Source organism: Tauraco erythrolophus, chromosome 3 (assembly GCF_009769465.1).
Source record: "Tauraco erythrolophus isolate bTauEry1 chromosome 3, bTauEry1.pri, whole genome shotgun sequence".
Classification (NCBI taxonomy): Eukaryota; Metazoa; Chordata; class Aves; order Musophagiformes; family Musophagidae; genus Tauraco; species Tauraco erythrolophus.
The window spans coordinates 37,583,578-37,596,680 of record NC_141467.1 but is presented as its reverse complement, the minus strand read 5'-3'; the positions used below and the strand labels follow the sequence as shown (position 1 = coordinate 37,596,680).

Below are 13,103 nucleotides of genomic sequence, written 5' to 3'. Positions count from 1 at the left end.
TCCTGCGGAATTTTCATCCCATGAATATCTAGCTTACTTGTGAATATGACAACATTTTATCATGAGAGGCAACTTCCGTACCTGTGCATGCACGCAGCTGTGTACTTAAGCAGAATATTGTAAATACCAGAATATGTGCCAGATTTAAAGCATAATTTCTAATGAAATTAAGTATTCAGCCTTTTTTTCTTCTGTAAGAACAAAATTCTCACTCTGCTTTTGCATCTTGGCTTATGCTGTTACCTTGTTCATAGGAACACTGGAAGTTTGTAGCTTCCCAGATAGTAGCACACCACTTCTAGTTCGTAATCCCAATGTCTACAAGCCACATGCAGGGAAAGCTCATTACTGAGGCAAACTTCAGTAAATTAAGTTATGTATATTGCTGATACAGTCACAGATGGAACACTGACATTCACTTTTTTCATTGCCTTATGTTGATAATGTCAGACTGAGAATAAAAATGTCCTTTAATTTGAGCATTATTATATTTTAGAAAAATATAAAGAATAACACCCCCACACACACCCCAAGCCAGCATACCATCTATGCCCACAAGCTAAAATTCTAGGGAGGTGATAATGTACACGCAGTGGCTAATAATTCAACGAGCACTGGTCCTAAACTACAGCATTTGAAAGTTAGTAGATACAGATGGTTGAGGATGAAATCTTAGCTCCAGAGACTCAGAATCATAGAATTGTTTGGGTTGGAAGGGATCTTAAAGATCATCTAGTTCCAACCCTCATGCCACGGCCAGGGACACTTTCCACTGCACCAGGTTGCTCAAAGCTTCATCCAACCTGGCCTTGAACACTTCCAGGGATGGGGGATCCATAACTTCCCTGGGCAACCTGTTCCAGTGCCTCATCACCCTCATTGTAAAAGCTTTCTTCCTTATATCTAATCTAAATCTACCCTCTTTCAGTTTAAAGCCATTGCCTCTTGTCCTAGCACTACATGCCCTTGTAAAAAGTCCCTCTCCAGCTTTCTTGTAGGCCCCCTTTAGGTACTGGAAGGCTTCTACAAGGTCTATGCAGAGCCTTCTCTTCTCCAGACTGAACAACCCCAACTCTCTCAGCCTGTCTTCATAGGAGAGGTGCTCCAGCCCTCGGATCATCTTCGTGGCCCTCCTCTGGACCCACTGCAACATCTCCATGTCCTTCTTATGTTGAGGGCCTCAGAGCTGAAGGCAATACTCCAGGTGGGGTCTCACAAGAGCAGAGTAGAGGGGCAGAATCACCTCCCTTGACCTTCTGGCGATGCTTCTTTGGATGCAGCCCAGGACGCAGTTGGCTTTCTGGGCTGCAAGTGCACATTGCTGGCTCATGTTGAGCTTCTCATCAACCAACACCCCCAAGTCCTTCTCGCCAGGGCTGCTCTGAATCCATTCTCCACCCAGCCTGTTTTTGTGCTTGGTTGCAATATAGAAATCCTCCCAGCTGTAATGATTCCAGGGTTTTGCTGTGCTTATCTGCAAGGGTTCTCCTGGGGACTGAGCTATGTACCCTGAGCAGTCACTGCCCCTACGTGCAAGCCTCCAACTGGCTAACTGAGGGCTCTTCATCTTCTCAGTGCAAAAGGGAACATGTTGACCTCTTTCTGAAGACGATCTGGGTGCTAGAGTATGCATTGTGGACTGCCTTTATTGTACATTGAGGGGATTTCTGATGCCTTTGTAGCTGCTGCCTGTTCCCTCTGCAAGGACAATGCTGGAGGCCCAGTGTGGTCAACTCTTTGGCTGTGAAAGCCTGTCTGTCTGTGCTCATTGCCAGTGCTGGTGTACTTATGTAGGGAAATAAAAGTCAGAGCACAGAAAATCCAGGTGATTTACCCCCTTAAAATCTTACTGGCCAAGCTAGCTTATCTGTGTTAATGAAGTCTCTTATGGACACCAGAGAAACGGTGTAATAATGGAAAAACAAATCCTTGTTGTATTGACAAAAGCCTAAACAGAGTGTGTTATGTTTGTTAACACACTGAGCAAATGTTACAAAGCCCTAGAAATGCGATAGGAGTGGTTGCCTAAAGCAGCAGTCTTTGTACATCCCTTCTCCCCGTAGTGCTCCATGCTGGCCTCCTCCCAGCTGGCTCTGCAAGGATGCCGTGAACCCCAAGAGACTGCATCTCCAGTGATGCACTGACACCGCAACGATCACACCTGCTGTCCCCAGCCACCACTATGGGAGCCCCCCATCCCCAGAAAGCTTCCTCCTGGCTTTGGGTGGGTGCGATTCCTCTTGTTGCTTTGCTGTGTGTGATAAAGAGAGGACCCACCCAGCTGGTGAATACAATGGAGGGAAATTTGCCTCCCATGTCCCCTCTAGACTTAATCCCGGTGGTGCTGTTACCTCCAGTTTTGTGCCACAATTGCTGTAGCATAAGCCAGGGGAAGCAGAAAACCCCATTTAAGCTCAAACTTCATTTCTGAAGATCAAAACCACCAGAACTCAGCAGCCTGCAGGCTTTTGAAAACCCCGGCAGATAGATAATGCCTTGTGTTTCCGGAACCAAATGCTCTCAGAAATCCTGCACTAAAAGACTCATATAGATTACACAGGCAATCTGGTCAGGCAGAGCACTGAGCTTTTCTCCTCAGGGTTGCTCACTGGCCACAGGGCCCTCCTGTCGCTCTGCAAAACCCTTCGGTCTCCGTCCTTCCTTAAGGAAAGAAGCCATAGGCAGCCCTGCAGCTCGGGCACCTGCCTGTCTTCATACGCTCTTAATAACTTTTGTACTTGGTGGCCAACTTTAGTTACAGCTGCTAGTTGTAGATGCCCCCAACGTATATACTTGTGAGAGTAGGCTGCCAGGTAGGAGCTGACTCTTTCTGTGTTTCACCCGAGGGATAAAACGCTTTATTGCGCCCAGAGAACCCAGACAGAAAGAGGTTTAAAAGCAGGCTTTAGTGGCTGCGCTAAGCACAGCACTATTTATTTTGGTTGTTTACTTCTCCCCTTATCTCTGTCACAGAAAATAGTTCAGATTTATAATCTTATATTGCTCTTCAAAGCATGTGTGTGTTTGTCATATCCTGGTGTTTCAGTGGCCTTCTTTACAACACTGGACTGGGGAAACAGAGATATTTCCTTTGCTGAATTCAAAGCCAATGGCAGTTTTGATTTTGCACTTAAAAACTCGAGATGTAATAACTTTTATTTTGCAAACCCAGCTCTTGCTTATGCTCCTGTCTGCCTCAGGTCTCGTACACGGACTACATTCAAATCGACAGAACTAAGACTTCCCTGGTGCACTGCCATTAAAATGTCAGTGAATTAATTTGTGCAAACACTTTAAAACACATAAAATAAATGCATCATTTTGTAAAGCACACTGCTGGACACAACAAAGCTTTTAGTAAAACTGAGTGCTATTTAAAGTTGCCAGACCTTATCCTTAACCGCATCGAGATGTTTCCTATCAGCCTGGCAGCATAAATATACCTTTCAAGACTGTGAACTGAAAATCCATCAAGTTTAATGTATCAAGATGATGTGTAAAGGCAAAAGTTTAAATTAGAAACAATCTCATAACAATTCCAAATATCTGTTTCTCCCATGATGTATACTTCATCACATGGGGTGGATAGCCTCTGTCATTCTTTGTGTACTTATGTACACAATTAGCAGATCAGATCAATGCTTGAAATTTGAAAGTTTTAATTAATAAACATTTCCCCAGGCTTTTTCAGAATAATGCATCCCAAGATTGCCATGTAGTGGATATGCATGAGCTCCAGTTGTTCAGATAATAGGATTAGGTCTATCTTATTAGCTGTGGTACTTGGAACTAATTCAGTGAACACTATTCCATCTTCCCTGCATATTTTTCATCTTTCATGTGGAAGTCACTAGACAAGAATTAGCTCAGCCTGGTTCTTCCAGCCAGATCTTTATTTTCTCTCAGTTGACTGCTATGGACAACCAAAATTGTTTTTAAACAAAATTTTATTCAGTATAATTGTTGCAGAAAAAGGCCAAACAATTTGAAAACACAGAGATTCTCTCTTCATACTGCAAAAGCAGAACCGAGTGAAGGTGGTCAGAGAGAGGATCTGGTTAGCTGTAAGTAGACATGGTCAACCACTGAAAGTTTAATGTTAAGCTCAAAGATAGGGTGCAAACGAAGCAAATTGACTGGGGATGTTGCTTTTCATTAAACGTTCCACTAAGGAAACTATTATCTCTGCAGTTAAATGTATTCTAATGAGGTCTGCGCTACCGCTGGAATATTGTAAAGGGTTCAGAAATGGATAAAGTTGAAAGTTCTGAATCTGCTGGTTCAGAAAATTGATAATGAAGCAGAAAGACTTTCACATCTAAACCATCACCTCTAATCTAGCCTGTTTCACTAAGGGTGCACAAGGCTCTTCAGCCTCCCATGGCTATTTGTGATTTCTGAAACCAGGAAAACTTGCTGCACCCATAAAGTAGAGCAGATGCAGGGCAGGTGGGATACTCAAAGTCCCAAGGCAAGAGGAGCTATGCTAGAGTGCTTATTTATTTTTTCTGTGGAAAAGGAGATGAGACTTTAGATGTTTCACTGAAAAAGAAACTCATGGCTTGTCTTAGACAGGCCTATGTGAAATAAAAAATGAGCCTGTGTCTGCCTTTTGGATTGGGAACCACCAGATAGGTCTGTCCTGGTCCCAGAAGCTGCCACCATGGTCAGCAATTATAGGCGTTTATCAATGAGCTTGTATGGAGGTCAGGACCTCATGGTCACAGAGCTGAACTTCTCTCAGAGCTCTGTTTGCTTTCCTGAGGCACCACAGAGGGAAAAACATATCTGAGACTCTTGAATACAAGGTCTGGGCTGAAACATCAGCTTTTAGTCTCAAGAGAGTACTTCTGAGACACACAGAAAATGGGAGAAAATAAAAAACACTTTCAGGAACTCAGAAAGGTAGGAGAATCCGGATGAAGTTCAACGAGCGCTAAAGGCAATATGTTTTAGTGTGTTTTGGTAAGGACATTGTATCTTTGGGTGAAGATATGGCTAGTGCCTTCAGCCAGAGTTGCTCTGCCCCGGGCCGCCATGTCCCTGCCAGCTGCAGCAACAACAAGCTTCGCCTCATGCTTCCCACCAAACACTGTCCTCTCCCACCACAGCAGGCACGCTGCTTTATGGTGACTTCTTCTATGGTGACCATGTGGATAACTAATGCTCCTCGGTGGCCTAAACAGAGAGATTTAGGGCGACATTTTCAAAAGCGCTTAAGTTATTGTGAAGCCTAGGGACTATGGTGTTCCCACCACCCAAATGTTGGCACTTGCTCTATCTGGCTAAATAGGGGTTTGTCACCATAAGCTTCCTTTATGGAGAATTTTTCAGAGTAATAGCATGAGCAGGATGTTGCAAAGCCACCTGCAGTGGAGAGTCTGCCAAAGTGAGCCAGTAAGGGTATCTCCCTCTCTCCTCACACAACCAACAAAACCGGGGTAGGCACTGATGCCCCATTTGGAGAGAGGCTTTTAAAATCTTATCTGGAATGAGTTACTTCCAGAAGGAACACTAACCATTTTGTATTGCCTGCAGTATAAACTCCTGTATCAGCCAGGAACTGAAAGCTCAGATTTGTTTCTCTGATGGCAGCAGGAGGCTGTCATTGCATGGACATTTCTCCCCTCAGTGGCACCAGCAAAGGCAGCTCCTGCTCCCATCCCTGCCTCCAGCGTTGTCCTTTGTGACCCCAGCAGAGACCAGGGAAAAGTCTCATATGGCAGTGAGATAACTGATGGGGCAGAAGGCAGGAGGGAGGAAGTTAGATAAGCTGGACTTGGACTGATGCAGCATGAGAGAAGTCCTCAGGGTGGTTCATCAACTTTGTTCATCTCTCCATCTCAGAAGATTCAGAGGTCTTTCTTCTGTCATTCAGCAGCTCTGTACAGAGCACATGCTCAGCAGAGGCCAGTGAAATGGGAGTGTGGCTCTCCTTGTGCCACTGAACGCCCACATCGCTCTCAGGATGTCATTTCTCCAAAGATCTCAATATGGGCCTTCAATCATGCATACGAGTTTCACACTGTCTTTCAGCAGGAGGAAAAGTGGGCCTGTACCAAGTGCTCTTCAAAAATCCCATCCAAACCCCTATAGTGTAAAACACTCAGAATAATTAATGGAATAAAATCCTGAATCTGAATCTTACCTAAACCAGAGTTGCCATAGACTTGCCATCCTCAGCGTAGCTGCCTTCCCTTAAGCAAGGGGCAGTGAGGAGGCAGCGCTGACAAAACAGGCATCGTGTTTATGCAAGGGCTCCCTGAGAAATGGCAGGTCTCCAAATAATATCTCTCCTCATGCACATGTCAGGCTCTGCCCCAGTTTCACTGCGGGGAAGTGCTTGGGACCTGCCGCTGGCTCTCCCTGGAGCTCCCACACGGTCAGTCTATGTCACAGAGGGTGATCCTCTCCCTCTAAGCCTCTTGAGGTGGGGACTGGTATGGAGCTTCTCCAGCAGATGTGCAATTACACCAAAGATTTGTAGTGACCTGGTTACTTATAACCATTAAATAAGCAAATGAGATTCATGAAGGTGAGATTAATGCATATGCCATTACTGAATATCTGACAAAGAATGGCCACCCATCTTAGTAAAATATTAATTTTTCCCTCCCCACTACAATGTGAAATACAGTTCTTCTAGAACTTTGAGACATGAGTTATTCAGGTTTGCAACCCATTAAACATCTCCTCCTCTTTCCCTGTAACAGACTCTTATTTGTGCCTTGCAGAGAAACACAGTACCAAATACAATAAATAAATAAATAAAATCTGGTGGTGACTCATCGTAAAGAGCGTAGTAAGGAAAAAGATAATATTAAGGAAAGGATAAGTTTTGTATTCACACAGATTAACCTCTTGACGTTGGCAGCCTGAATCTTCTTCCCAGTCTTAGCGCTTTCCGAGGGCAGGCTTTCAGCCAAGCAAAGCCCACCGGCTCTAGTGGCATAAAACCCTGACTTGAGTATCTATCAGAAGGTGACATTTGCACCTCAGCTGCTCTTTAGCCACAGCAACAGTCAAAGATAAGGATGGAGTCAGGCTGAAGGTGTTTAGAAATTCCCTTTATTTTTGGTATTTGTTTTGAGGGGCCATGGCAAGGCCAGTATTTAGTTTCTTAAGGCGTTTGCTGGAGACCTGTCTTTATCCCTGTGTAAGGTGGGAAGGGAGCAGTGCTGGTGTTTGATTGCTTGGGCTGTTGCTGTCAGAAGGCAGGGAAGTTTTGCTATGCCCTTGTGCCACCCTTGCACTTGGTGCTAGCGACAATCGCTGTGCCTCCGGGGGCTCGGGCAAGCACCCTGAGCAAGCAGAGGTGAGGGTATGGGGCAGAGCAAAATATATATTGGCTTTTTTGTCTATGTGTCCTCCTCATGGCCTATCTATTTTATCTCTGTCTTCTTGCCCTTTAGATGAAAATCTTTGACAAAAACAAAGATGGGCGGCTGGACCTCAATGACCTGGCAAGGTAGGATTTTACAATATTGATGGGATTTTTTCAGCTTGCGGTGGCAGATCCAGGCAAGGTGATGACCCCCTCTGAGGACGTGCATTTGAATCCTATCTGCTTTCAAGTTAAATCAGCTACTCTGATGTAGGTATCCCAGGTCTCTAACACACAGTCCCCATCATGATGGTCCGAGAACCTAGAGCTGGTGACTGCGAGCAATTCCAGGACCTGTTCGTGCATCACCAATATGCTCTGGCACGATCTGTGCTACCTCTGCAATGCTCCTCAGGAGGTGACAAAGCAGCTGGTGGCACTGCTACTCCAAAAGAAGTATGGCAATCCCCTTCAGCAGGGTCACAGACGTGCATTTATTTCACATCATCATGAGCGGCAGGGATCACAAAGAGATTTTGCTGCCTGTTTGAGGAATAAAGGTGCGACCACAAAGGAGTTTACCAATGGCAGCAAGAAAGGATTTGGACAGACAAGGTGAAGACGATTGTGAATGAAGCTGGGGACTCAGTCACGGGCCTCTGGCTCTTTTCTGTCCTTGATACCTCAGAGGCTTTTATATTATTTTCACTGCATACAGGTAGTGAGTACAGCTCTGTCTGTAAATGTATGTGCCATGACCACATGGGACTTTAAACATGCAGGTACAGTCCTAAAGCACTGGTTTGCGGGATGAGAGGAGAGAGGTGCTGGTTTGCCGCTGTTACTTTCTGCTTGGACCACGACGAATGCCAGCACAGATAACTGCAGTGCACGTGGCAGTTCCCTTTGACTACTAAATGTGTGAAGAGAGAGATAGAGGTAGAATGGAGAATAAAGGGATTTGCCCTTGTGTTTTCCTCTTAAATGTGGTTCCCTACTGCCCCATCACCCAGGGCAATTGAGGCTCCCCTCTGGTTTGAACACATTTCTCACACCCCAACCCTCCAGCGTGTGGACACAGCTCAGCACGCCCTGTGTCGCAGGCTTGAAATCCATCAAGGGTAGCAGAGCAGCTGGAGGGAGAAGAGCTTTTATCAGCTCTATGAGGGGCTTTGGGAGGGAGGAGGGGGAAGGAGAGGAATTTGGCCAGTCTCGGTGCTCAGGCCAGTATTGCTTTGTCCTTTACTTTTACAACCACCAATTCTCCCTCCAACAGTCAGTGATAAATTACTCCTTCCTTTAACACGACGCAGTGATCCAGTTATGAGGAATGATTGTCTAGTAGCTATTGCTTCAGAGGCTGACCACCACCATTGTGCTGGACCACCAGAAGTGCTCTGGGAGAAGCAATGGTGCTAAGGAACATGTTTGCAGTGAGCCGAAGGGCACCGGCCGTTCCCCACCGGACAGGCCGGGAGGCATGTGTTCATGTCACAGCCCTCAGTAAATAACCCTGCCGGCTATTTTCTTTTTTGAAGACTTATGATGTAAAATCTCTTTGTTCGACGAACCACAAGAGTTTAGAATATTTTGTGTGCAGATGATAAAGTGGAAAGTTCGTAATTTAAATCTCTGCTTCCAGGATTCTGGCCCTCCAGGAAAATTTCCTTCTTCAATTTAAAATGGACGTAAGTAGCGCTATTTTCTGATGCTTCAATCTTGTCTCTTTCAGCCAAGGTAACCTGGGCCTAAACTTGAATCTTTTCATTTTTTCTTTTTCTTTTTCATGTCCTCTCCACATATAGGCTTGCACCACAGAAGAAAGGAGGAGAGATTTTGAGAAGATCTTTGCACATTACGATGTTGTGAGTCCCAGAGGCTGTTCTCTTGCGGTCTTTAAATGACACAGATTTTACATAGGCTGCTCAGGCTTCTTCCTCCTGGTGGGTGCTGTGGGGGTCACTCAGTAGCTGCAGCTGTGTCCAAGCCCAAGGTCCAGAGGGACTCAGGTGCCAGGCTGGGGGTAAAGTGGGGATAGAGAGGAGCAACGCTCAGAGGCTCCCCTCTGGTCTGAACACGTTTCTCACACCCCAGACCCTTCAATGTGTGGACCTCATGGCAAAGGACCCATGTTGACTTTCTCCATCGTCATGGCCAGCGCTGCTGCATCAGCGTATCTCCCTGCAGGAGATGCAAGGGATGTAGAGGAGGTGGTGTCTTAGCTGTCACAGTCTCTGACAGTTTGGAAACTGCATCACCATTACCTCGAAAAATAAAACCCCTTCCAGTAATGAGGCAAGGGTTATTTAGGGAGTCTGGCCCAGGATAGGCATGACCACCTAACTGCCTGTTGGAAATCAGAGATTCAATGCCACTTCTGAAAGTCACACAACTCCCTCAGGGTGATGGACAGCAAGCCCCACAAAATGGGTGGAAGATGTTGCTCTTACATCTGAGGGGAAGAGATGGTTTGGGAAAAAGGAAAGAATCTTAGATCTAAGGAAGAAATTCTTCACTCTGAGGGTGGTGAGGCACTGGAGCAGGTTGCACAGAGAAGCTGTGGATGCCTCATCCTTGGAAATGTTTAAGGCCAGGTTGGATGGGGCTTTGAGCAACCTGGTCTAGTGGAATGTGTCCCTGCCCATGACTGGGGAGGGTGGCACTAGATGACCTTTAAGATCCGTTCCATCCCAAACCGTTGTACGATTCTGTGATCTTTATGCTACAAAGCTTGGTGACTGAGTGGACCTACTGACCAGTAAACATTATTGTGGTTTTGACTTACTGGAGCATTTAGATGTTTCTTTCATCTTCCAGAGTAAAACAGGAGCACTCGAAGGCCCAGAAGTGGACGGGTTTGTCAAAGACATGATGGAACTGGTCAAGGTAGTTTCATGGCTCTTTTTACTTGTTATATACCCTGTGTTTCCAAGAGGAAGATGACTGTTTTGGTAAAGTTATTTAAATATAAAGGCTACTGAGAAGGTAGAGTAAAATTTCACTTTGATAAGCAGCAGATATGGATGTCATGGTCTCAGCATAAACACTGTGGAGCATTTCACCATACCAGAGAAATTCTGCCTGACAAATTAAAACACCTTCACTCAATAACTCTATTTAAGAAAGGTCCATCCTGGCTTCAACTCTGAATTAGGCAGATGTTACAACATCACAAACTGATCGACGTGGATTGGTCATGAGAAGTCCTTTCTTCTGTTTTCACTATAAATATGGTCCTTATCCACACGACCTCATGGTTCATTAGCTCATCACATAGCTGCACTTGAAAATGACTTGAGTTCTACTTCTAATCAAGAATATCATGCCCAGTGTGTCACCAGTTTTTTACAGACAGTGGAGTCCATCTACATCGGGCTACCTTGAGTTTCCAGATGCAGTCCAAGATACAGTTTTTGATCCAAATATAGACTGGTCTTTGGCTCCCTCTGAGCCTGAGCTGTTGCATTTCCACACATTGTGACCCGAGGCAGGGATGTCTATGCTCCCGTGTCTGTTTAGCAGAGAGCGGAGACTGCAGCTGCATGCTGATGGCTGCTTGTGTAGGTATGTTATGGCCATGTGGTGTGCACGGAAGGGTGTGAGGACAGGCAGGGTGCTGGATTTGTGCTGTGCATGTGCATTCAAAGGAATGAAGGTTGTACTTTCCCTAAGGGCCTTCATCAGCATCATCCTTGGGCACCGCAAGCTGTGCATGTGAATTCGATCTCCTCCTGAGATGGTGGGAAGCAGAGGAAGTGGTACAGCATTAGGGCCATACAGAGACAGTGTAGCCTGTAAAGGTGATCCACTTTTGATCATTTTGATCCGTTCATTTGATCCACTTAAGGTAGATTCATTTGATCAACTTAAGTTGCTGGCTAGCCTGTAAAATAGTAGCCTAACTGATACAGGGATAGGTATAGGAGTAGGCATAAGACCATATAAGACTATATTAGCTATTATTTCTATGGATAAGTATAAGAATAGGAATAAGACTACATAAAACTCTGTGAAATACATAGCTCTGCGAAATAGAGAAATGCCACATCACTCCTCGTGTAGCAGTTTGAGAGAGGAAACCAGATGAAAGCACAGGTCCAGTACTGCAGTGATTTGTGTTGCATAACTTTCTGCAGACTTTTGTTTGATACAGATCAGACACTGATGGCCTTGGCTAAGTGCAAAACTTGTGTTGTGTTTCCCCACAGTTGCTCACAGTCCCATTACCTCTTCTGTTTTTGCAGGGCATCCTTTCCCCATTCTCTGTTCACTTCCCCACCTCATATGAGCTGGTGTGGAGTCAGGCCGTTTGGTTGCTCCTCCTCAGGTGGATTTCCTGCCGCTGCACGGCGTGCTTCTTCGTAGGGCTGGGGAAATCCAGAGCTGTTTTCTCTCTCAGCACCGTTTTTCTCTTTGCCTGCAGCCCAGCATTAGCGGGGTGGACTTGGACAAGTTCCGCCAGATCCTGCTCAACCACTGCGACGTGAACAAGGATGGGAAAATCCAGAAATCTGAACTGGCTTTGTGTCTTGGGCTTAAAATGAACCCGTAGCCAGGAGAGTGCTCGTGGTTGTGTTTCCCTTGTGACATTTACCTGCTGCTCCTCGTAGAAGTGTGTCTGTGCTGCTGGGTGGGGGCTGGAGAGTGGCTGCATGAAGACGTGGTGGTGGGATCCGCATGGAGTATCCTTCCACTCCACCACTCTATTTGTGGTGTTCGTTCGCCGCCGCTGCTTGTGGGTCCCCTTAGCAATGTCTTTGCCCATGAGCACACCAGCTGCTCAGAAGAGGGGTTCCTGTTCTTCTCCTGCCCCCATGAAACGCTGCCCTGCCCATCCCCTAGGACAGGGAGAAGCATCTCCTTAAAAACGTCGTGTCAGTGCTCTCAGAGCGCAGCTACCAGGTGCTTCTGATGGTCGCCTTACGCATGAAGTCATTACTTTGGTGAGTGTTGTGCTTTGTTTGTGCATTTAAATATTGGATGGATGACAGTATATTTGTGCAGAAATAAAAAACAGCAGTTAGAGAAATTCAGTAAGACTGAAGTCTATGTGTTATGTGCGAAGAGCCATCTGCCACAGGCTGGCAGACTGTACGTAGTAGCCATTTTATGTAAAACACATCAAACGGCAAGAGGTTTTGTGATGCCTATCAGCTGCAGGGTTTAGATCTGCCAGGAAATGAAACGTGGTAGATCCTTCTCATGGGGAAACCACACACAGCGGGAAATAATATCACCTCCAGGATGCAGCCATGGAATAACATCACTTCTGAAGGAAGCCTTTCTTCCAACCCAAACTGAAATAATATACAAGGTTTCCATAAATTGAAAAACTGGAAGGACAGAAGCCTAATGACTGCAAAACTCTTAAGCACATGCTTATTTTTTTAAATCTGTAAAAGTTCGTAAATACTTGTAACCTTTTGTTGTGGTTTAACCACAGCCAGCAGCTCAGCCCCACCCAGCCACTCGCTCACCCCTCACTCTGGCTGAGATGGGGGAGGGAATCAGAAGGGTAAAAGTGAGAAAACTCGTGGGTTGAGATAAAGACAGTTTAACAGGTAAAGCAAAAGCTGCGTATGCAAGCAAAGCGAAACAAGGAATCCATTCACCGCTTCCCATGGGCAGGCAGGTGTTCAGCCATCTCCAGGAAAGCAGGGCTCCATCATCCCTAACAGTGACTTGGGAAGACAAATACCATCACACCAAAAGTCCCCTCTTCCTTCTTCTTCCCCCAGTTTTATATGCTGAGCATGATGTCATATGGCGTCAAATATCC

The 13,103-nt window shown here is 45.7% G+C and overlaps 1 protein-coding gene across 1 annotated transcript in view; it reads left to right on the top strand.

Annotated features, from left to right (window-relative positions):
* The window catches only part of SCGN (secretagogin, EF-hand calcium binding protein), a 32,249-nt gene extending 20,373 nt beyond the window's left edge, over positions 1-11,876 (top strand). The window contains exons 7-11 of the mRNA XM_086609163.1: positions 7,413-7,468; positions 8,967-9,012; positions 9,130-9,189; positions 10,142-10,210; positions 11,748-11,876. Coding sequence (XP_086465289.1) covers positions 7,413-7,468; positions 8,967-9,012; positions 9,130-9,189; positions 10,142-10,210; positions 11,748-11,876 — 360 coding nt within the window. The remainder of the gene's footprint in view (positions 1-7,412; positions 7,469-8,966; positions 9,013-9,129; positions 9,190-10,141; positions 10,211-11,747) is intronic.
* Positions 11,877-13,103: the final 1,227 nt, after the last annotated feature.